The sequence below is a fragment of the Anser cygnoides genome, chromosome 1 (genome assembly GCF_040182565.1).
Source record: "Anser cygnoides isolate HZ-2024a breed goose chromosome 1, Taihu_goose_T2T_genome, whole genome shotgun sequence".
In the NCBI taxonomy this organism is placed as follows: Eukaryota; Metazoa; Chordata; class Aves; order Anseriformes; family Anatidae; genus Anser; species Anser cygnoides.
In genome coordinates this window covers 68,031,455-68,056,414 of record NC_089873.1, presented here as the reverse complement: position 1 = coordinate 68,056,414, position 24,960 = coordinate 68,031,455, and the positions used below count along the sequence as shown (strand labels likewise).

General features: G+C 39.7%; 1 protein-coding gene across 6 annotated transcripts in view; it reads right to left on the bottom strand.

Annotated features, from left to right (window-relative positions):
* The window catches only part of PTPRO (protein tyrosine phosphatase receptor type O), a 155,484-nt gene that overhangs the window by 65,285 nt on the left and 65,239 nt on the right, over positions 1–24,960 (bottom strand). For 4 of the 6 annotated variants that reach the window (XM_066999070.1, XM_066999076.1, XM_066999087.1 and 1 more), the window contains one exon: positions 1,415–1,688. In XM_066999070.1, the coding sequence (XP_066855171.1) occupies positions 1,415–1,688 (274 nt within the window). Of the gene's footprint in view, positions 1–1,414; positions 1,689–1,888; positions 2,007–2,251; positions 2,352–24,960 lie in introns of those variants that run through there. The other 2 variants (XM_013172944.3, XM_066999096.1) reach the window with 2 other exon arrangements.

Sequence of the window (24,960 nt, the reverse complement as noted above, 5' to 3'; positions counted from 1 at the left end):
AAGTTAAAACAGTCCAAAAAAAAAAAAAAGAGAAAGAAATCCAATCTACCTACGAAGCCTTATGTTGTTCACTACACATTTTTCCTATGCGACCCTTCATGGTTGTCCTCATTAGTGCACAACTTGAGCACACATGGGGAGGATGAAGACCATATGGATGGTATAAAATCTGGTAACTCCTAAGTTTCAAGCACCTCACTCTGCAACACAAAAGGCTATGATGATATTCTTTGGGAATGTTATTACAGCGGATGGCATTTCCTCACTGACAAAATAATATAAGTATGCAAAATCCTCATCTACACATCTCATTCCTCATCTACAAACCAAATAAATTTACCTATAGATTCCAAGGTGCCATTTAAGCAAAAAATTCACTCACTATCAAGAAGTTCCCCTCAGGGCCTCCACACTTGGTTAGAGTAGACATTAACTAACCTCCCATCAAACGATGGAAAAGAATATGCATGTCTGTATTGGTGTGCATACGACAATAATTCACCACGGAAATCTGATTGTGAATAAGGTTAATCCTCAGTGTATAACAGAACAAGAACTAGAAACTGGGTTTGTCTCATCCAAGTAATTTTGTGTTTGTCATTCATTAAATCACTTTTGCAGATGAAGAACTCTTTTTATATTCTATACATTTATTTCTGGTGGGCATGGGGAAGCAGCATTAGAATGACAGCAGAGAGCCAGAAACATGGCAGAAATTACACAAGAACCTGCTGCGCTTCGCATCACAATACAACAAACCAAACCACATCTTTCCCCCAAGATCAATGCATATGGGGGTAGTAAGAGACAGAGTACAAGAGGTATGGTCTCCACCATAGAAATCTTCAGCTCTACTGGCAGAAACACATTGTCTTGGCGACTAATGTCTGCTTTCCAGGTTTAGTACTGCTTCAGTGTATTAGCAACCAAAGAACATTGTCATGGCATCTAAAACAGAATATACCTCACCAGGTACCTCAACAGGAGCGTTTACACTGAAATGTCAGACAACACTTTTCGTGCCTTCCACTAGAATTTCAGAACTCCTGGTTCACAGTGTTTAGGATGAACACCTAGGGAGGAGGTTCACGCACCCCACTTATGTGGGGCCCAGTATGTCAAACCTCTCCAGTCATTAATAAGGAAGGGTCACCCGGGGGAAACCCACAGCTGTCCTCTTCTTCCTGCCCAGACCTTGTGAATTTTCTCTCACAAGCCTTCTCAACACATTTGCTTTACTGTTCTCACACAAGGGTTCATCCTACACACAAGGAAAACCTATTAAAAAAGAATGAAAAAAACCTTCTCCACAAGAAAAACTTCTGAAAACAAACAAAGAAACAAACACAATACCACCAACAGAAAACACACAAAGAGAAGAAACAAGAAAAAAGAAGAAGAAGGTATTACTTACTGGTTAACACAGTGATTGATCTTGCTGACTTGGAAACCATGTTTGAGTTCACTACCAACAGAGTTACTATGTAATATAGGCCATGGTATTTGGCATTAAAAATCACAGGGGCAGGTAAAGTGCTATTGAATTCTTCGAACTGGAAAAAGTAGTTCTTGGATTCTCCAGCTATCTTCACAACATATACAGAGGATGAGCTCACCACATCAGGTGATTCCAGGGAGACAATGATACAATTGTCTTCTCGGACAGTAACTTGGAATGGCTCTGCATTCTGCAAGACAAGAATAAAAAGATTTAATTGAAGTAAACATTATTTCACTTGTACCCATTTCCTTTGGTACTAGACCATAGAATGGTCACGTTATCTTTGTAATAAGGTAACATTTCATACTCTGCAAGATCATTAACATTAAATTCTAGAATGTTTTTCATAATGCAATTAATAGATGAAGTCCACAGGCATCTGATTACCAGGCCATTCCCTCTGAGGCAGAGGCTGGTTCCTGCCACGTGCTTTTATGTTGCCGATGTCCTGGCTACTCCATACTTTACAACCAGAGGAACAAACCTCTCCCATCCTTTCCTGATGGAGAGTGGCATAGAGCAGAAGAATGGTAAGATGAAAAACGGTATCAGTGGCAAGAGGATTTCTAATAAGGCTATAAAATGTAACAGTATCAAATATATATATATATATAAGGTGATTAAATCAAGACTCTTTTATCTTACAGAAACAGGATTATCTTGAATGCAATATATTCTAAAAGCCTGCAACTGAAGAATAATTTTTGGCACTTGCTAAACATTTACAAATATGCCCATTCCAGCAAGTACCAGCTGATCAGCAGCTCTCAGCACTATGTCCATGGCTTTGGGTAGCACTTTTCATTTCCTAAGCTGTATCATTTCATTTTCAATATTTCTTTTGCAAGTAGTAGAGAGAAAGGAGCAATTTAACCTTTTCATATTATCATGAGCATGTTAAGCTGTTGCCAGCTGAAAACACTTTCCTTTTTATTAATTGCAAACCAGCTGTCAGCAAGTAGCACTTGTTCTCTACAGGAATTTCAAAACAGATTCACAGTAATTAATGAGAAGGAAAAGTTCAAGCTCACATTAGAGTTGCCTTTTTATTTATTAAGCCACACTGGTGGTTAGATTTTATTTTTTTATCCCCAATGAAAACTGAAATATATGATATTTTAAATTCCCAACTCCATAGTATCTAATACTCCCTTGTATTTCACAGGTTGAGAGCTCTGTTTGGAGGACAGGGTGGACAACCATGCCTAGTTTGCAGATTATTCAGCCAGTCTAGTTGTTCATGTACTAGAGCTAGACAACTCATTCAGAGTTTATTGCTAGCAGCTTGACTACCTCCTATCTTTTTGTAGTTTTGTTTAGTGGGGATTCTTCCATAAAACTAATCATTTTTGGATTTATACTGCAGGAGCCAGGCTCCCTATCTGGAATTTACACATATGGTATTGCCAGCTCCTGTCATTAAAATTAAACTAAAAATAAATTTAATTAATTAAGAAAATCATATTGAGTACTGCAAGACAAAACTATAGGCTTCAGAACAAAGGACCTAAGAAAACTCACTCACGTGACCCAACATGAGAACAAGGTAACAAGCATATAGTAAATTCATCCTGAACAAGATAACCCATCTAAATAGCTTTGAGCTTCAGAATACAAATAGAGGCAACACAATTTCAGCTGTTGATTTGCAGTTTTCTTTAGTCTATTAAAAAAAAAAAAAAAAGAAGACTTAAAGTTGATATAAGCCAAAATGAAAATGATGTAAGTCAAAGTTACCAGTGGATGAATACCTTGGTAGTCTGGGTAATTTCTCACAGATGGCAAAGCAATTGCTCCAAACAGCTTACAATATAAGACCACAATTATGCAAAAGCTTACATGTGTTTGCCTTAACATTGGCTGAATTCAACAGGCTTAGCCTTGAGTAGATCAAAATACCACATTCCAAGTGTTTGTATTTTGCCTTAAATCCTGATACAGCACTTAGGATCAGCACAGACTCAAATCTTTAACTGAGGATTATATTTAGATCCAGGCAAAAAAAAATAAAAAATAAGGGAGTCCTTTTATCCTTCTTCCTCCCCATTCTCTCCTCACTAAGAAAACGTCAAAGGACTACTATTTCAGCTCTCCTGATGTGGGGAAATGGGAGAGGGATGCACCCACAGACCTGCTATCAGAGGTGTGTGCACTACCATATCACAGAAAGCATGATTTTCTCCAAGACCAACACAAGAAAAATAGAATGGATTCAGCAAGGTTACTACCGCGTATTAAGGTTTAAGTACACTCATATAACCATAGAATGGTTTGGGTTTGAAGTGACCTTAAAGAGCATCTAGTTGCAACCCCACTGCCATGGGTAGGGGGGGACAGCTCCCACTAGACCATGTCACCCAAAGCCCTGTCCAACCTGGCCTTGAATACTTCAAGGGATGGGGCAGCCACAGATTCTCTGGGCAACCTGTTTCAGTACCTCACCAGCCTCTGAGTAAGGAATTTCTTCCTAATGTCTAATCTAAATCTACCCTATTTCAGTACAAAACCATTACCCCTTGTCCTATCACTACACACCCTGATAAAGAGTCCCTTCCCATCTTTCCTGTAGTCCCCTTTAGGTACTGAAAGGCTACTCTCTGGAACCTTCTCTTGTCCAGGTTGAACAACCTCAACGCCCTCATCCTGTCTTAATAGGAGAGGCGCTCCAGCCCTCTGATCAGCCTTGTGGCCTCCTCTGGACCCACTTTAGCAGGGCTGTATCCTTCTTATGTTGCAGGTCCCAGATCTGAATGCAGTGCTCCAGGTGGTGTCTCACAAAGGTGGAATAGGGGTGAGAATCACCTCCCTCTAGCTACACTTCTTTTGATGTAGCCCAAGATACAATTACAATTTCTAGTCTGCAAGTGCACATTGCCAGTTCATATTCAGTTTTTCATCCAGCAATACCCACATATACCCAGCCTATATAATCCCACAGAAGTTGGTGGGTTTTGACCTTCCATAGACTTGCACTTGAATGCTTCACTAGTGGAGAGAGAAGAATGTTCTCTCTTAAATGAGTCTAGTCTTCCTTTGACTTTGCTGCTGGGTTGCGTGGTACTAACTCAGTGTACCTACCTTGCTATGAAAAAAAAAAAAAAAACAGACAAAAGAGACACGAAATTTTATACATTCCAACAAACAGTTCAAAGCAAGTTCCTTGTATTTGGTGGTATTATAAATCATTTGTGATCTAATCAAGTACAGCTGGAAATTAAGCATATAATTGCAGAGTTATAGACATTCCTTGGATATAATTAGATGCTTTCAGACTGCTCATATGGGGTGTGATTTTATTCTTTGGTTCTTCCATGGGTATTGTATTAACCACGTTGAAGACTGCTCACTTTTAGTTTTCCCCTCATAATGTTTTCTTGAATTCACAGCAAGTACCACTCAGCAGATGATCTGTTAACCTCACCTTAAATAGCTCTCGCACAATTAACATAATGTGCCTGTGCTAGCTAAATACATAAAAACTCACAGACACATGCTTTCGTTACTTATGACAAGACCTGACCAGGGAAAATAACTTTTTTTTGAGTCCTTTACTACCTAAATATGTGGGGATTGTGAAATGATAGTCTCTCTCCTTTGTATGCCTGCTCCCACCTGCGTAAGGCATACCTTCCTTGAGTGGTACCTACTCTGTGATTACTCAGTGATTACATGGCCTTCTTTCCCACACCTGTATGTGCCCAGGATCTGAAGCTGATGCATGCATGGGACACATCATTTCTGGGAGGCATCTGTTGTATTTTATCCATTGGCTCCTGAAGTATTTTTTGTTCTTTCATTTCAGCTCTAAGGTTTGATTTAGAGAATGAAGCAGCAGATAAGGGATGAATAAGAAGGTTTGGCAATTAACATGTCATAGGACTGCACAACTTATCTCCTTTGTGATATGGATTTCACTTTGGCAACATTTTAAAAGAACAGACCATTCCAGGCATCTTCTTCTTCATGTTATATGAGGTGTGCTTGTGATTTTGGAAAGAAGGCTAGGAACAAACCTGGGTATTTTTTCCAAGCACCACTGGAAGTGACAAACACGCCCCACTTAACTAGATCATAAATCCAGTGTGTCTTAGGACTGACAGCATCAGTATGGTAAATACACATTTCATTACTTCTGGTCAGCTACCTCCAGGATTTAATTTGCTGGTGTCACAGCTTGAGCGGCTGCTTCATGCCTGTGGGGAAATTTGGCAGGGCTTGTGCATTCAGAACCAAATGATTAGCTCCAACTTCCTTCCTAGTTTATTATTACAAGCTCGTGCCACGCTAAAGCACTTAGGGGAAAAAAAAAAAAGCAGGGGGAAGCCACAATGTGATGCCTGTTCACAGTCATTTTCAGAGTGGGGATGAGTCATGCTAGTGGAATTTCCAGCCAATAACCAGGTCACAATTAAAATAATTAAAATATAATAATTAAAATAAAAAGGAGGGGGAGGCAAGAAGATATATGACATGTCAAATCAACAATATTGAAAGAGTAATAGGAAAATAAATTGTGTGCAGCAGACCTCAGAGTTCTCTTTCTAGAAGTCTACATCTTCAGTTTATTCCCCCATAACAGTCTGAGCTTTACACATGAGGAAGTGATCAAAGTTGCAAAACAGTTATTAATTTTATGTATTTTAGCTTTTGAATGTCTCACTCTGAAACACATTGGGCCTGGATTATTAAAAGTGCGAATAGTTAAATGTCCTGTTGACTTCAGGAGGCACGGATGTTCATCAACTCCAAAAATAAGTGAGCTTAAGATACCGGGAACTGCATCATGTTCTCTAACACTAGAGAAGTGGAACTAGGGCTGTGAACAAATATGACTTCTGTCAATTCTTACAGCCTTTTGTGAGTACCACGGAGTTTTCAAAGCAGGTATATGAAATCCCAAAGCCAGAGTACATTTTGAAGCTATGGGGGCCTACTTCTCTGGCCAAAGGTACCATTATGATCATCTACTTCATAATGCTGGTCAAAAATAACATCACTGCAAGTATTACAAGATAGTACTTGCACTATTATCCAGACCTCCTGGCTGAAATACTATTTTTTGTGAGTAATTCTACTATACTCATGTATATTTTGTTCCTGTGGCCAATAATGCTAATTTTATTCTAAGTCATGTGATGACTTGTTCTAGCCAAGATTCCTCTTATTTAATTTTAGGTACTTAAGTGAAATGACTGAGAGCCAAGATGACCTTTTCAGACAGAGTACTTCTGGATTCATCTGAGATCTGAATTACCTTTGAAAGTGCACTGACCAGCCAAAGGGTCTGTGCTCCTGGCTCAGCAAGATTCCTCCAGTCTTCTGTTGATGGGCACAGTTAGTTCCAGCCTCGTAACAAAAAGAGGGCTGGAATCCAGACTTTCATATCCTGGCCCTTGTTACATGCTTACGGCTGTACCTCCACGGAAGGCACATAAATTTCATAAAATAAATAGCATTGCAAATCACATATAAAAGTCATGTCACAGTATTTCTGCACCAACTTCCTAATGTATGTTGCATTAATGTCATTATCCACTGATGGTGACAAATGATATGGAACAGCAATTACAATAAAAATGGTAAACATTCATTTTATTCAGAAATCAGAAACTCATATCCAATAAATCTGCTACACACTTGTTGGAAATTTATTGCTTTACTTGAGTTACTGTACAGGGAAAAGAATCAAAATCTGGCCTATTTAAACCATTCCGGTCATTTTCTCTATTTTGTAAAATTTATCCCACCCTGTCTCTGCAGGCTGGAGACTCCACAGGTCTCCACAGGAGGATCCCAGGCACCTTCTGATCTTTTATGGCTAGGAGAAAGGAGTCCCTGAAACACCTTGCTGTTGCAATAACAGAGTCATATATAACTGCAATAACAGTTTCAAGCAATTTGAATGCATTTCCAAGTAAAAATTAATACTTAAATCTTTAGCCGATCTTTCAGATTCCCACTTTGCCTCAGTCATTACTGCAATATCTTCCTGGCTTGGCTCAATAACACATCTTTCTCAGTTTCACAGCGCTCTTCCTATACTCTTCACAGGATAAAGCAGGAAAACACTTGTATTTTATGCTAAGTATTACAACATCAAACCTTAGACTACGTTCCATACCCAGTCTCTTTACTCCTGTCTCAAAGTTCCTCAATAAAACGTTTCATGTGACTGAAACCGATTCAGTTTTACAGAAAGATGTAAGCAGTCTCAGAAAAACCCGTTCCTATAGCCATTACCCAAGAAAGATCCTCTCTGAGCACAGATAAGGACTGAGTGGAAATTGCACAATATTGAGGCTTCTTTGGAACTGCTAGCTATCATTATTAGGTCCTATAAATTTAATAAAAAAGTCAAGTCATTCTTATAGCATATGGGGAAGGAATTACGTCCTAAGGTTTTCTCATGATACAGTGAATTCTGGAGCAGGCATAGATTTCACAAGTATTGACCACAAGAGGAAAGGATTGTTTGAAATGGACTTCAAGAATATGAACAAAAATGTTCAGATAAGACTTTGTAAAAGAAGGGATATTTATTCCTACAGATTTTGCACAACACTTCTACAGGTTGTACAGGGAAGTTCCCTTAATAAACACTTCTTAGAATAAATAGTTCATGAAAGAAATGGAAAATCTTATCTTCAAGATTTTCCATGCAGAAAGGAAAATTTTAAAAAGTGAAAAGATAGCAAAAGGAGCAGTTCTCAATAATTTATATTTTATTTAGGTTTACAAACCATTTTTGGCATTCTGCTCTATGAATAGTGTCCTCAGCACTGTTGCTATTCTCAGTCTTAAAAAGCCAGCAATAACAATCTGCTAGTCATATTTTATAAATGAGCTCTAACATTTCTTTGTTCTGAAAGACAGTTTTAAAGGAACAGTTGGTGGGTTTTTTTCCCCTTTTTTGGGGAATATGAACTTGGGAATATGAGGGCTTTTTTTTTTTTTTTTTTAATCCAGCAAATGTCAATATGCTATGTACACTCTACCATATTTTGCTACTATTCTAAGGTTAATAATATACTTTAAAGCCATTGGAATGAAATCTTTCTTGACACTATCAGCTGCTATTACAATAACGTTAAGTAAATGCTGGAATGCTAAATACATGAAGACAAATCTTTGCATTCAGTAATGATAATACATTTATGTATCATCTTGTTAATGCATCCAATATTCAAAAAAATATTTCTAAATATATGCTTCTATCCTATCTTTCCAGTGCAAACTGGAGAAGGCAAAACCCAAGCATAGCAATCCAGAGGCCCTGATGTTGACATAGTTTAAAACTAGGTCAGAGCTTCATGGATGGCATTTCTCCCTACTGCCTGATCCTGACTGCCTGTATACGCCCCAACTATGACAGGAATTCACACTTAGGCAGACACTATAGTTTGGTTTCTCTCCACTCTAGATTTTAAGCTTCTCTCTAGTACTAAAATTATGTCAAAAAGAATAATTGTCCTGAAATAAAATATGAATTTGTTCCCCTTTCCCAACTACTAACACTGTCATCTATCCCCTCAGACTTTTACGGAGCATCCACATTTAAAGTTTAATCGTTCCTTGTGGATGTACCCAAACACACACGGATGCCAGATGAACCAGCTGCTTTAACTAAAATGAATCTTCCTTCTTGAGCCTTTATGTGAACAATAGAAAACAAAAATGGGCACAGGAAACATATTCGATTGCCTCAACAATTCCCTTAGCTCTATCAGACTGGCCTTTGAAGTGATCTTCTCCAGTCGACATTTATTCTCTGTCTTTGGGTAAACAGCTAAAGCAAATTTGTACCTGCACAACTGTAAAATGATCAGAGGTGTACTTAGGCCAGATTGGAAGATGAGGTCATTAGGTAGCTCTTGTTAAATTCTGAAATGGGTAAGTTAGGTAGAAAGGAAAAGAAAGATTACTTTATAGGAATGGGAGTTCACTGTGCAGTGTGCTCCACATATACATCATCCCAAGCATGCACATACTGCCCATCAGTGGAGATTCAGCACACTGTCTACAAGTCAAAACACAGCCAACTATGCTTCAGTTCCCTCTCCAACAGAGAGGAAATAATACAGAATGGGTCAACTCAGGAAAATGATGACCAAGAAGGCAGAGTGAGAAATTAATCTATATTGGATTTTGAAAAACTTGGATTACAAAAACACATCTCTTTCCATGGAATCAAATTAAACAAGCTTTAGGGTATTTTTCATTTCAAAGTGCCCAATGGGAGATGGGAAGCCTCAAGGCTTCTCCTGGAATACTGGAGGAGACATTTTCTAGATGATATAGGACAAATTCATCTATGTTATTTAGTCCTTCTACTCCTAAAACGGTGGATTCACCTGTGCAAATGACCAAAGTCTGTAATATAAGCTTCCAAACAGCTACTGATGTTGAAATATGAAATTAGAAAGTCATGCAGAAAATTCCTGATGCTCAAAAGAATGTGAAGACTGATGTTGGACCATAAGAAAGCTGTGACCATGACATGATCCATGATGGAGCATGGAGCTGCTGTGCAGCTGAGAAAAACTGGACTGGTGTCAGCCGAACTTCATTTTATATACTCTGGCAGAGCGTATGACAAAGGTGTAAAGACACAGTCTTATGGGTACTATAAAACTCAAAATGCCTTCATTTTAGATTGATGGGGTGTATATATGCCCATTATGTGCACAAGTGAACTAGTTCTTAAAACACATTGCAATGCATTGCTATTTGCAATAACTACAAAGAGCACACAGCTGGGAGGACATTATAGTCTTCTTTTATCTGAGAATCTGGAGACTAAAGTGTTTTTCCAATTCATTTGAAATCAAAAAGCAAATTAGCAGGAAATGGGGGAAGAGAGAAGACTTCTTGTTCCCTGTGGTGTTAATCTATAATACAAGAACAGACAAGGCTCTGATGAATAAACTTCTAGATACGCTCCTGGAATAGCCCCTATCACCTTCTTCCTTAACTCCAAGTCATTTTAATGGGAATAAGGGACTAAAGTTCTATTAAGGATTTTCAAATACTCCATCTCTTCAAATATATTCTGAGACTACTAGAGAGGTTTGGAAATTTGAAATGAGAAGGAATTGATAGAAAAAAATCATTTTCTGTTTCGAGTTTTCTGGTTTCTGGCACTGCAATTTATTAAAATGTACAACAGTCAATCTGATTGACACTATAGGCTCTTACTAACCTTGAATAGCACTGACACAGGATCATAGAATCATAAAAGCATCTAGGTTGGAAAAGGCCCTCAAAATCATCAAACCCAACCATCAACCTGACCTACCAAGTTCCCCCATGTCCCTCAGTGGCACATCCACACATCTCTTAAACACCTCCAGCAGTAAGGACTCCACCACTTCCCTGAGCAGGCTGATCCATTGCTTGACCACACTCTCTGTGAAGAAATCCTTCCTAATCTACAATCTAAACCTCCTCTGGTACGACTTGAGATAAAACTAAACATCTATAAAATTATTTACACTGCAGTATAGGCTGTGAAAAACTGCTCCAGATTTCAATTAAATATATTAAGCAAAGTCAGTTAACTCTGCTCTTCCTGACTGAAACTGTGAAGCATACATTCATTCTCTTCCCGTGTTATCAAAAGAACATGAGGAATTCAGAAGCAGATGTAGGTAAGTTTTTTCTCCATCTAAGCTGCTGACTTTAGTTTGCTCTGGAGCTCAGTTTAGACAAGCAGAATGAGTTGTCTGCTTTATTGCCACTCATTTTAATCTTACTTCCTGCCTCCCCAAGAAAAAAATCCCCAAACACCACCACCTTTTCATCAGAAGTCTCACAGGAGACCTGGCATAGTAAGGTTAAAAAAGAAAAAGAGAATCTAAATCCAGATCACCAGTCTTCTTATTCTGTGCTCTAAAATACTTACTACCTTTCTGCCCAAAGCCATAACCACAGAGTGCACTCCCTCCCTTGGAAGACTGCTTATTTAGGTTCAAGCACAGGTTTATTTTGTTTTCTGATCCAAGTGGAACTTGGTATTAGGCCCTTTGACTACCCTGTTGTGCTGATGTGTTCTCTAAACGGGAAAGGCTGATTTGAGATCACCTGCTGAGATTTTTCATGTTATTTATTCATAGTTCCTACAGCTGAATGTTTTCTTTCTTGCTAAAGTATTTGATGTGCAGTTTTATTTTGCTTTTCCCAACCTGTGCTCAGAGACAAGCACCCAGTGCCATTCCCCTGATTACTTGCAAGAAAGAGATGAACTCTGTAATTCTCCATACAGCACAGGGTCAATTGCAAATCCACACAGAACATTTCAATTGTTACTAGTGCCTGATCTTGAATTCATTTCTAGGATGGCTTTAGGCTCAGCTCAGATATTTGTACTCATTTGATAAATTCCTACCCACAGAAGATTTCTCCACCACATTACTACTAGCAACACACTGCTTGGTGGTCATGAACACTACCAAAACCTCTAACGCTGCAAAAACTCATGGCTTGTCACTGTCACCTTCCCCATCAGGGATAACTCCAGCAAGATTTATTTGGCTGTAGTGCATCAAGTGCTTAGTATTTAGTACAGCTGCCACAGGTGGCCTAGAAGGAAGTAAAGGAGAGGAGCTAATACAAAGAGTTTTGGAAACGGAGTTAGGATTCTCAGCTGAAGGGTAAGGTACTTTCAGATGTGACACATGCTGCTCTACCTGCCCAGAGGAACAGACGGGTCAAGGGAGAATGACAGGTGTTACCTACCAGAGGGATGGCAGTCCACCTTATTGAGTGTCATATGGCTTTCACGAAAGATGTAATTCTGCTACAATGTTCTCTTCTTATCAGGGTAATTGCAAATGCATTTCTGGCAAAGGGCTTCAGCTCCCCCAAGGCTCCATTTTACGGCCAGTCCTCTTCAAAGTTTTTATAAACAATTTGGATGTAGGACTAGAAGGTGTTTTGAACAAATTTGCTGATGACACTAAACTTGGAGGAGTTGTTGATTCTGTTGAGGATGGAAAGGCCTAGCAGGGAAATCTGGACAGATTGGAGAGCTGGGCAATCACCAACCCCATGAAGTTTAACAAGAGCAAGTGCCAGGTCCTGCACCTGGGATGGGGCAACCTTGGCTATACGTACAGACTGGGCGATGAGACGCTGGAGAGCAGCCCCACAGAGAGGGATCTGGGGGTTGTGGTTGACAGCAAGCTGAATACGAGCCAGCAGTGTGCCCTGGCAGCCAGGAGGGCCAACCGTATCCTGGGGTGCATCAAGCACGGCACCGCGAGTCGGTCGAGGGAAGGGATTGTCCTGCTCTACTCTGCGCTGGTGTGGCCTCACCTTGAGTCCTGTGTGCAGTTCTGGGCACCACAGTACGAAAAGGACATGAAACTGTTGGAGAGTGTCCATAGGAGGGCGACAAAGATGGTGAAGGGCCTAGAGGGGAAGACATACGAGGAGCGGCTGAGGGCACTTGGCCTGTTCAGCCTGGATAAGAGGAGGCTGAGGGGGGACCTCATCGCGGCCTACAGCTTCCTCACGAGAGGGAGCGGAGGGGCAGGTGTTGATCTGTTCTCTTTAGTGACCAGTGATAGGACCTGCGGGAATGGAGTAAAGCTGAAGCAGGGGAGGTTCAGGTCGGATATCAGAGGGTGGTCGCACACTGGAATAGGCTCCCCGGGGACGTAGTCACAGCACCAAGCCTGTCGGAGTTTAAGAAGCGCTTGGACTGTGCACTTAGTCACATGGTCTGAACTTTTGGGCAGACCTGTGTGGTGCCAAGAGTTGGACTCGATGATCCTTATGGGTCCCTTCCAACTCGGGATATTCTATGATTCTGTGATTCTGTGATTCTAACTTGCAAAACAGAAATGTCTGCAACTGTGTTTATCAGATCAGGGAAAGAAAAATTCCTTCTACTTCTACTCTAATATACAGCCAACAAATTTGTCCTTCATTGGGATCCACTTGCGCACTACCAACAGAACTTGCTGAAATATTCCATGTACTTCTGTGTGTATACCTAAAGTTTCCTGTTACCTTCAAAGTGAGGATACTTAATGATGTCTTGATCTGAACTTTAAAGCTGAGACTTCTATACATGGTGTGGGATTCCTCTGGCTTAAATTTATCAGTCTAAAAAAATGGGCACCCAGTTTAATCCCATCATAAAGGCCCCCTCTGTACTCTGTAGGGAGAGATGGATCAGAAGAATTTAATTTACCCACTTAAGATTAAACAAACTGCCTTCTGCCAATGCTTTTTGCTTTCTTTGCACCTTCCTTTTAAACACAGAGTCAGATGAGACCAGAATCAGCAGCTATCTGTGGTATGATGGCAGCTGTAACTTGTATTTGTATTGCAATTGTTATGTATTATGGCTGCTAAACTTCTTTGTTTAAATTGATTCTGCAAGGTTTTAATTTTGTTTTGCTATTCTCGTTTCTAGCAGTATAAAAGTACACAATGATCATGACTTAGCAAGGCACATAACTTTAAGCACACAAAAGGTCCTACTCAGCAAAAGACATAAGCATGTTCATCAATCCATTGCCTAGGTGCCAGAGGCCGGCCCCGTGTGCGAGAATCAATCAGGAGATCAAGGTCACTCTTCCTGAGCTGTCAAAGAACAATAAACCCCTGCAACTTCCAGTTTGTTTTGTGTCTTCTATGAAGTGAGGTTACTAAAAAGTCATTCAAAGCATAATAAAAGTATTGGCTCATTGGGTGAAGCTGAGATCCCTCTTCTGCCAGTTTGATATTCTGGTATTCTCTTCATACAATTATTCTTTGCTGGCTTTTTTTTTTTCTTTTTTCTTTTCCTCTACTTGGCAGTCATTCAGTGATCAGGGATGCAGCAAACCTTTATAAATACATTCATCTGCCTGGTTCTTAGGCTGAAGTAGCTCAGCAGCAATAGTACGGAGAGCATACAGATTAAACTTCTAGCTGGTTTGGCAAATACAAGCCCTTTGAATGAAGAATTTACAGAAATAAACTTTAGTCATTAGGCTTTTTTTGTATATTTCTCTTTTAATACCTGACAGAGTATGACAATGGCTAGCCTGTCAAGATAAGGCTTAATACACTTAGAGATGAAAGTCAGCTGAGAAAAGTGTGTGTGGAAATCTTCCATGGGAAGTCTGTTCCCTAAACTAGAATGGATTGTAAAACGAAAATAGGTGATCTTAGAACATTATTGCTTCATTTCAGTTCAGGATTCTAATGCTTTATTGTCTCTTCTGGAAAGGATGATTTTATAAAGAGCATGACCTTAAATGAGTCACATGACCTCTTCCAGACATACACCCTGGTAAATATTTACTGAGCTTTATTTCATAGGCATTAACTCACTGTTGATATGAAAAGCTTTTAGGTCACTAGACAATGCAATATATAATATTATCATCGTGACATACAAAAATATGCACAGTTCAAAAGTGATAATGATTTTCCTTCCTAGTTAGCTTCTAGGTATGAGTTCAACATGTACTGGTTTATGTCACTGTTTGCTTCATATATTTTATGAAGTATTTTTGTCAACAGTGAAAGGGAAGGATGGAGATGATGACATGGAATTTATTGACATTTCTTTAATCCACAGCAAGTGGTGCTTTTATAAATAAACGTTGGTCATTTTCTGTTGCACTAATCCAAGCAAAAAATATACTAGTCTAGTTGGCTGGGTGCCATTTGTCATTCTCAATATGGTCAATTGTCAGTAACAGCAATGCAAATATACAAATCTCTCTTAATTCCACAATTCCTGCACTCAAAATTCAAGCAATAAATATATTGCCTAGGCTCTTCCCAATGCTTTGACTGAACCAAAACATTTTTTCATGATCCACCTTCGAGCACACCTGCCTGTACTTGAGAGTACCAAAACTGAGGTTGTTCTTTCACATGCGTGACCATGAAAAGTCACCATGATCTGCTTTGTAAATGTATGTAGGTGTCACTACGTACCTACAAGGTCTTTTGATCAGAGCTTGGCACCAAGACGTTCTTTAAAAAAAGTGAAGTGTGCACATTTAAATCTCTCAATATCCATAGCATGGTCCTCTCTGCACATGTACATACACAACCTACCCACCAGAAAGATGCAAGAACATGCACACTGGCAGTGTTCAGCCCCCGTGGCAATGGGAGCGGCTTGGTAACCAAGCCAAATGGGTGGTTTCTGTTAGTTATTTATAGCATTTCAAAAATTTAAATACACTCTTATTTTCCACCAGGTCCTCACTGAGATCTTTCATTTTTTTCCTCCACTCCCACAGGAACACATCCATGAAGCAATGAGCTCCCTTTACTTTCAGACTACATGCTTGTTTCTCAGCTAAGATTTATTCCCGACATGACTTTAGCCAACTTACTCAGGTGCCAGGAGAGTCAACAGACAGAAGTTTGCTCCTGCCCAAGCTGTTTCCCATCATGAATTTAAAGTAGCAGAAAAGTCAGAAGGTTGAGGGTTTGTTGTTTTCTTTTTGTTTCATTTTGGTTTTTGCTTGGTTGGTTGGTTGGTTGGTTGTTGTTTTTTTTCTCTTGTTGTTGTTGTTATTTTTTTCTTTTTTTTAGGGTGTGGGATGGGGTGGTAGGAGTGGGTGGGTTGGTTTATTGCGTTGCAACACCAGGCACATTCTTGTGATGATTTCTTCAGTTGTACTGAGAGCATATGGAAGAAGGCTATGACTTAGTGTTTTCATTGTGTTTTCTGTCATACCCCCAGACTTCAAAGGAGAAACTCATGACCCACCGTCACTCTGAACTCCCTACCTCCCTACATCTCCCAGCACCAAAAGTCATTTGCAAGCAGCATCTTCTCCACAGCTTAATGAAACACCAGCACTAACAGACTGGGTGCATGCTCTGAGTTTGCTTCAAGCACGAGGTAAAAATGATTGGCTTAAATAACCCCAAAGATTTGGACCATAAACACAATCAATTACTACAGCTCAGCACAGATGAATGTATTCATCTATGGTGACGGAATTGGCTGTGCTTTGCTTATCCCTGCTGTGGTGTATACATCTCCTAGTATGTGTGTTAAAGAGTGAACATTCATACTTCCAGTATTTGCATGTTTATGAATAAACTATAATCCATTTGAAAGTATTCTTACTCATTAGCCCTGTAAGCTCTTCATTTATTTCTCACACTTTGCATACCAAAAATACAGCAAGAGGAAAACATCAATTTCTTCACAGAAGTGCAGAAAGTCTGCATAAATAGGAAAGATTAGACCCAAACACTAGAGACCATGCTCCAAAGAGCAGAGACGTCTTAGTATTGGTCTTAGTAAAAACAAAAGCTGGAAAAAAGTTGGATTTTTTTTCCCCTACATTTCTGTACTTGAAAGGGGGAAAAAGACATGCATGAGTGATGTTAATGGAAGACCTATTTGTGTCCAATTCTCTGGAGAAACAGTACAAGGACATATCATCCTTGTAAAATAATTTTCCCTGTATTTCTTCAGCCAGATCAAAGTCCCATTATGTACAAAGTAACATGTGCAGATGAATACAGATTTGGGAGATCTATTATTCTCTCAATCCACCCTGCCTTGGTGTACTTCTTTACCCGTGTCATAAAGACAGACATCTTTCTGAGTGCTTCATGCTATCAAAATGTGTGGCTTGTTTGACTAACCTAGAACAGAGTTGAAAGTGCACAATAGTGACAAGGAGTCACTCACGATTAAGGCTCTTGCTGTGAAACAAAACTGACATGTCCTCCTGAAACATACAGCAATTAGCAAGTGTGAAATCAAAACTCACCCCACATCAATAGCTACCAAGGCACACAGAAGCAAAACCAAAATGGATCTACATCTTTATAGTCCTGGAGAGCTTTGTAATTCAGAATGATCTTTATGAACAAATAACAATTTCATTCTCTAAGATGAGGCTTTGTGCCTCATACTGGTACACCTGAGCTCCTCAAAATTTTCATCTTCACCAAGATGGTGTTATCCCTGTTGCCAGTCCCCTAATCCAATGAGAAATCTGTGGAGGAACAGAGATTTTGAGATCCAAAATGAGATTAAAGGTTATCCCTGTTTCACACTATAACCAAAGCTTTCTCCTCTTGCATCTCAGAGAAATAAAACCGGGCCCAGTGTTGAGCCTGGTGCAGAACAGCGCAGTGGAGACTGTTCAGCTCATAACTCTCTGTTTATCTGTATGTTTTAACTGCTAACAAAGCAATCCCTTCATCCATACAAAACTGAATAATGACAAAAGAAAAAATTGTGCTTCCTATAACAAGCAGGCCCTGTTTTGGAGTGAAATCTCCTGCTAAAATCATATTATAAACAGCTCCAAATAACAGAAAATCATGTCTATGCCAGCAAAAAGCAGTCTGCTTCTACACATGGTAAGACAGAAGCTGTAGAGCAAAGACCATGCTGTTTTATTAAGCTGTCCTAGAAAAGCCAGTAGCTATCATTCAGTTGCAGGTCAGAAAAAATAGTTATCCAATCTGGCATCCAATCTAGCTTGGAATCAAAGCTATGTTCAGTTCTCATCCTCACCTGCCACAGCCCATTTTGCTAATTTAAGTTGTGAAGACGGAAACAAAACCACCTTTATCATTCAAATTTGAATCCAGGCTGTTCCTCTTGTGTCCTAGCCTGTTGCATTAAAGGCAAGATCATCCTTACTTATTTAACTCCAGGAAAGCTGTGATCTCAACACGTGGTCTCAGAAAAGTGCCATTCCTTGCCATGGCTAATGCCAACATTACTCTATCTGGCCTCATCGCTTGGCAAAATATTAGCAGAGTTTTTTGCACCAGGTGAAAAAGCACTCTCTTAGAGATTTTTAAAGACACAGGACTTAAAGTTTTGCTTATGAAAATCCCACTGGCACCAACCTGTATCTTCACAGACCTAAAAATCTGTCCTGTATGATTTCAATACCACAGTCTTTGTCATTCTTCCTACAGGACAAGGTTAGCTCATTGTTATGTGCAGTTCATTGGTCTCTGCTAAGAGAATTCTGATATTGATCTAATGCTGGAAAACTTATGTATTATTTTATTGAAACTTCTGTTTTAAAAAGTCATTAAGAACATTTGATATTCACATCTTATGTGGTGGATTTTTTTTTTCATTGTAAGGCTTCTTGTATTAGCTTTTCCAAGAAATTACAGCATGCTTTTGCAAAAGCAGCTCTGATCAAGGGTCTAGGGAGAAAGACCAAGAGCATAAATAGAACAATGATTCTAATTCAAACAAAACTCTTCAAAGGGCAGAAGAAGTTACAATTCTGATAACTAACTGATTCTACATACAGAAAAAAAAATGATAAGAAGGATTTTGTCCTGGTAAGACAGATTTTTTTTTTTTTTTTTGAAAAGAGGGATTTAATTAAATACCTCTCAGATTTTTTTCTTTCCTTTTTCTTTTTTTTTTTTTTTTCCTTAAGATTTTAACTGTCAGGCAGCATATCCAAAAGAAAAATGATACCATCCAGGAAGTAATTATGTGCAGTAAGTGTGCTGTTTGACTTCTTTCCTGCAACAGTGATCTCCAGCAGAAGGAGGAAGCAAGGAAGTTGGGAGGGAGGAGGGAAAAAATAAGATTCGGTAATTTGAGAAGCTACAGACATTTCTTTCTCTGTGTCTCAATTAACAGAATGAGGGGCTGTTCCACTGTGGGAGCAGCACATGTTTCATAAGAGCAAGGAATATTTTAGTGGCTGTGTGTCATGTTAGAAAGTGGAGAAACATAAGGGCTTGACACAGCATGATTTGCTCTGAATAATAAACCCCTAGAGCCGATGCGAGTCAGAAGTGTTACTAGACATTGGGTGATCAAATTCAGGGGCTCCATCCACACAGCTCTGGGTATGGGCAGACGTTGAAGCTCTCATTATCTCGGCTGTGCTTTTCCCCAGGCTGGCTGGCTGCCACATAAGGACAGATGCACAGCACAGCTCATTCATGCTCTTCCCCACTCTGCTGGCTCCAGTTCAAGATTATACCTATTCACTAGAAATTCACAGAAAACTTTATAAGTTTTCAAGGTAAATGTGTTGCACATATTCTTAGAGCCTTGTTCATAAATGTTTTATTAGCACTGCCTTTCGTTTATCCCAGATCCTGTTATCCTTAATAACTGAGTGTTGAATTGAACACAATATTTAAAATGTTTCCTGTGTGTTTTGATGATGTCAGCTTCCTTATTGAATCCTTTCACTGATTATCCCACACAGACTAATTTTTTGTCCTTTTCCAACAATGACTTTTGAAAATGTTATGTGATTCTAGTCTTTTTGTATTGTTACATGCCTGCTGTTCTGTCACTAACAGGAGATGTTAAGTACCTACTTCTGCTTCTTTCCTTATTGCTCCCTTTACATGACATTGTCTTGGCATAAATATGCCAGAATATCTCATTTTTATAGAGGTTTGTAAGATATTTTGACAGCTTCTGCCAATTTGCTTTATGTATATATTTAGACATTATATACACAGGAAATACATTTTATATACAACTAGCATGTGGTTTGCTCCCACACTCCTCACCTTTAAAATAAATAAATAAATAAAAAGAATAAAATGCACAACAAAACAGTAGATTAGAAACACAAGTGTTCTGCATATCTGATTTGTCTGTGTATTGCATTCTGCAATCTCTCTTTTGCTGTATCTTTTTGCTGTATCTTTTTTTTTTTTTTTTTTTTTTTATTGCTCCTGACTGCTGTGGATTGATGATGCTCCTTTGGAGACCAAGACGGGTACATAATCCAGTGTAGGCCAATGGGTTCCTAGTCTTACCTGGAGCTCCCCCTGGAGCTCCCCCTGCTCTGTCACTCCGCATGGCAGGCATCCAGCCAGGCACCCCACTTCAAGAGTGCTACTTTAAGGCACCCCACTGCAGAGATTCCCAAGAAAGCAACCCCCTTCAGTTCAGGATGATGTTATACATAGTCACCGCATCAGGCCAGGACCTACACCTGCAACTGAAGCAGCATAACTGGGAAAACATAGAGCCAGTGCTTCCCAACACGAGCTTGCATGTCCCTCCACTTACAGCGTAAGCCAGACAAACTGCTGGTGCAGGTCCAGAGCAAGAGAGGCCTCCAGGAGATGTGAGTTCCTCATTAGTCACGTGCATCATGTAGATGGACCTTCTCAGCAAAGCCTGGCTCCCCCTCAAGTCTAGCAGCAGCAAGCTGAACACAATTAGGTGCTTGGGATAATGAATCTATTTTAATCACTGTTGCTTTGCTCCCCAAGAGGTTTTGTATCTCTGTTCTGTGCAGGATATCACCCTCAACGTGCAAGATTCTGCCCTGAACTAACATGACAGTCCTACCAATAATGTTGTTTGACAAGCTTTCAGTTAAGAAACTGTGTTCTAATGGCAGCAATGGCAGCACAGAAAATCCTGCTCAGCTTTCAATCCCTCTGTGCACAGAAAATGTGCTTTTCGACAAGAGACCAAGAAAAGTCAGCCTGAAATAATCATATATCCTTCTATGCATGATCGCTGCAGTGACTAATCCCAACTTGTTCCCTTCACTCCCTGCTTCTGCCTCCCTCCCCTTCAGAAGGCAGTAAGCCCGCCCTGTACTGAGAACAAATGAGCACGGAGGAGAAAAGGCAGTTTGTACTCATGTCCTCTCCCCAGCCCCACGCTTCCGCCCACTTCAAATTCAGCAGCAAAATAATATGTTTTGGTTATCTATCTGAGCATAAATCCTCAGATATTATGTTAACAAAGTAGTGATGAAAGAATATTTCTTGGTTAATTATGTGGTTCTACTGTTGATATTGCAGCTGAATGGAGAAGACTAGGGAAAATCTGCATGGTTTATAGTACAAATGTAATGTGGGACAATCCCAAGCTATAAACTTCTTGGATCTTCAGTCAATTCTTCCAGAAATCTGGGAGAATTTCAGTTTTTTAACCTTCCTGCCACCCTGAGGCAGAGTATCCCAAACTGAAGTTCAGATTTAGACAATTTAAATTGAAGAGCAGATTAAAGCCCACATCTAGGTTGGAAAATGCTCTGTATTTCTGTGATATGATACCTTTCACTGGAGAATTTCAAAGCACTGTTCTAATACATGTTAATGAGACCTCACAAGAATGCTATAAATACAATATCATGTGTATATGACTCATGCAGCTTATTAATTTTACATCACCTACACTGTGGTTTGAACAAGAGTGGCAGAGCAGCATTCAGGCAAATTCCTCTGTAGAGAACTTAGCCAAAATAGCAATCTCTATGTGTTCAGGAGTCAATCTGTCTCAAGGCTGACTCTGGCTTGAGAGATTCAGGCAGAGAGAGACATTCCTTGCTTACCACAACCCTCCCATTGCATGCTGCCTTGCAAAGCAGGAGCACCATAGTTCTTGTGAAAAACGTAGAGTGTTCATCTAGCATAAAAACAGACTTTAAAACAATGTATAAGCAGCTTCCATACCAGGTCAGCAGCATATAAAAGAGAAGAAACTTTGCTGGGGCTGGATATGGATCCAATAGGTGAGGATTCTCTGTGGGAATTTACTTTAATTATGAAGCAAGAGAAAAACCAATATATAATCTCTTAAACTTACCTATACCCTTAACTAAAACGCATCTTTACTTAGCTTAATTAACTATTAATACTGAGTTCCTGAAAAGCCCTCAGTTATTTCAGAGTGTTCACTCTACTCCTGTGGCAATTACCCGTTTAAGAGGTTCTGCAGACAGAGTAATAACGAAGACACACAAAGGATTTGTTTACACGGTACTTTACAGGAACTGTGAGCCAGACAGATGCTGTGTAATTGAGATAAATAAGATGCAGTGGGCATACACACCGATGAGAGGCCAAGTATATTAGCATGGGGTTAGCCCCGGTTTGTGTAGCTTTCTGCTATCTTAGAGAATGGGTAGGTGAGCTAATGCCTGTCTGTAAGCTAACATAACCTAATAGTTAAAGGCCCCATAGAAATTAAATAATAAAGCTGGAACCAGAGTAACTAGTTTATTTAGCCTAGTCTCAGTGGAATCAAGAAAGTTGGATCAAGCCATCCACTTCACAGCAGTTTCTCTCTTTCCTGCATACATGATGGTTGATGTGGTGGAACTCAGCCAACACAGGGAAAGCAATTTTTTCTGCAGTTCAGAGGTGAGAGCGCTGAAACAGGGTGTAAGTGAAGGAGAGATACCCAGAAACTGCACTGCTGTTCCAAAGCAAAGAAAGGAGGTAAAAGAGGAGGTAAAGTGCTTCCTATTATCAATGTGGGAGGAAAGAAGAAGAGAGTAGCTTCCTAGGCTTCAGTTGAGCCCCAGGAGTTTCAACTACTAACTAAATATCAGTAATAAAAGAATACAAAATTGTAAATAATATATATATATATTTTGATTGTGGTTCAGTGCCATAAATACTAATTAAAAGCTTTTAATCTATGAAGTTAGGGGATAACATATCCATGAAAATACCACTTTTCCCAAACCCACACTGAAACTCACACTTGCCTCCCATCTTTTTGAATGGCTCCTCTTTAAACCTGGATCTTAATAACTCAAAATTGCTCAATATGCGAGACCTAGAGCAGATTCTGTGGCTAGAATCTGTCTGAACTTTAAGCCGTTCTAATCATTATAACTTTCGGTATGTTGTTTGGACTGCTAAGAATTCAAGTCTGCAAAGTTTGATTTAAATCAAAAAATATCTATTCTCTGCCATTGACAATCCAAAAAGTACACTGAAGCTTCAAGAAATTGAGCGATGCATTTGAGTCTTGCCTGCAGTAATTAAAAGACTGAATTAAAAACTTCAGCATTAAAAATGTTTCTATCTTAGTCTGGTCTGCTGTGCTGCAAATGCTCTGCATACATACATTCTGTTTCTTTTTTCTTATAAAAACATTCTGACACCCCCAAAAATTACAGTCGAAATGGTGGGAAAAACATCTGAAAATGCTTCTGCTTGCATGTTTCAACAAAAGAGCATTGCCCTCTCCTATTAGCCATTCACTCCCTAAGGATGGTTAATCAATGACAAGCTAAGAAAAAAAATGATGGCAAAGGTCATACGATCACTGAGAGACAACCTGAGACTAACTGCTGTGCACTGGAATCAGTCAGTCATGGACTGTCTGGGAGATGGCCACTTTGTACAGACTGAAAGGGTTCCTGAAAGGATTTATCTCTATTTGTAGCAGGGTACAATTTGGAAAATGCAGTGTTCTCATGAAACGCCTGATGGAGTTAAAATAGGAATGGCCCCTATTCTCAAGAGTTAATAACTTTCTGGGGGAAAGAAATTACCTTAGGACCCTACGGTATTTCAGAGGAGGAAAGAGAGAGACACTTCTGGGTTAAGGAGGTAGGGAAAGGGGGTGGAGAACTCTTGTGTGGTGGGAACAATAGCCTACTCCTTTGACCTGCAAAAGGCTGGGTGAAGCTTTGCAGTGGTTTTCCAGATGAGTCTACTAGTGTTTCTGAACTTAAGGCTCCCATTTTGAAGACCAGAGGCTCCAAATTTGGTCTGTTCCACTAATGACATGTGCAAGTTTTGTTATTTGTATGTATTTTAAATTAACTAGTGACCTGAACTATATCAATTATAGTCCAAATGCAGTTTGAATATCATTCATTATATAAATGAGGTTTGAACTGAACATAACTGTTTACTCAGAAGACATCCATTTAGTGAGTTGGCATTTCTTCATTACCCAAAATATACGATAATTGTCCATGTAATTCCTTCAGCAAGTTAATTGCACACAGTCCTGCTCCTCGATGGAAATTATCTGTCAGCCTCACATAATTATTATGCATCAGCCTCAGTTAATATTCATTCCTTTATGCTACTGCATGAATGGGACTGTATTGAAACTGAGCTCAAATCATAGTAAGGTCAGAACCTTATAGTAAGCAAAAAAAGTTTTATTACAAGACCAAAAGTAACACTCCTGGCCCAATGAATGAAGTGCTACCACAGCACATGACAGGACACTCAGTACGCAACTGGGAGGAAAAACATAACCTGAGCGGTGAGTCCCAATGTTGCAGCTCCCTACGAAAAGGCACACATTTTCTCCAGAAGCTGTGCAGCACCAAGCCTTGCCTCCCATTTCTGGACCCCTCAAAGCACAAATAGGCCCTTTCCTCCACAGAAGGGGAAGAGAGGTATGCTGCAGAGCATTATGCCAACCACAGGTGAGCAGGAGCTCCATGGTGCCTGAGCAAGGCCTGCTGCAATGCTCTCAGCCTTGCTCCACTCCCCTCTCTCACACCAGCTGGCTTTTGATGCCTGCCTTAGGACAGCACTAGCTCCCAGTGTCTCCACAGCTTGCCAAGTGTTTATAGGTGACTTGTAGCATAGATTAGGCTTTCACCTGTATGCATGTCACTGTAAATGGTGCTCTGAGACATCATGGCAATCAAAATACAGTATTTGAGTGAGCCCTGTTGTTCCCTATTTTCCCACATATTAAAGTTGCAATGCTCCTCCCACAGTTCTGCAATGACCCACAG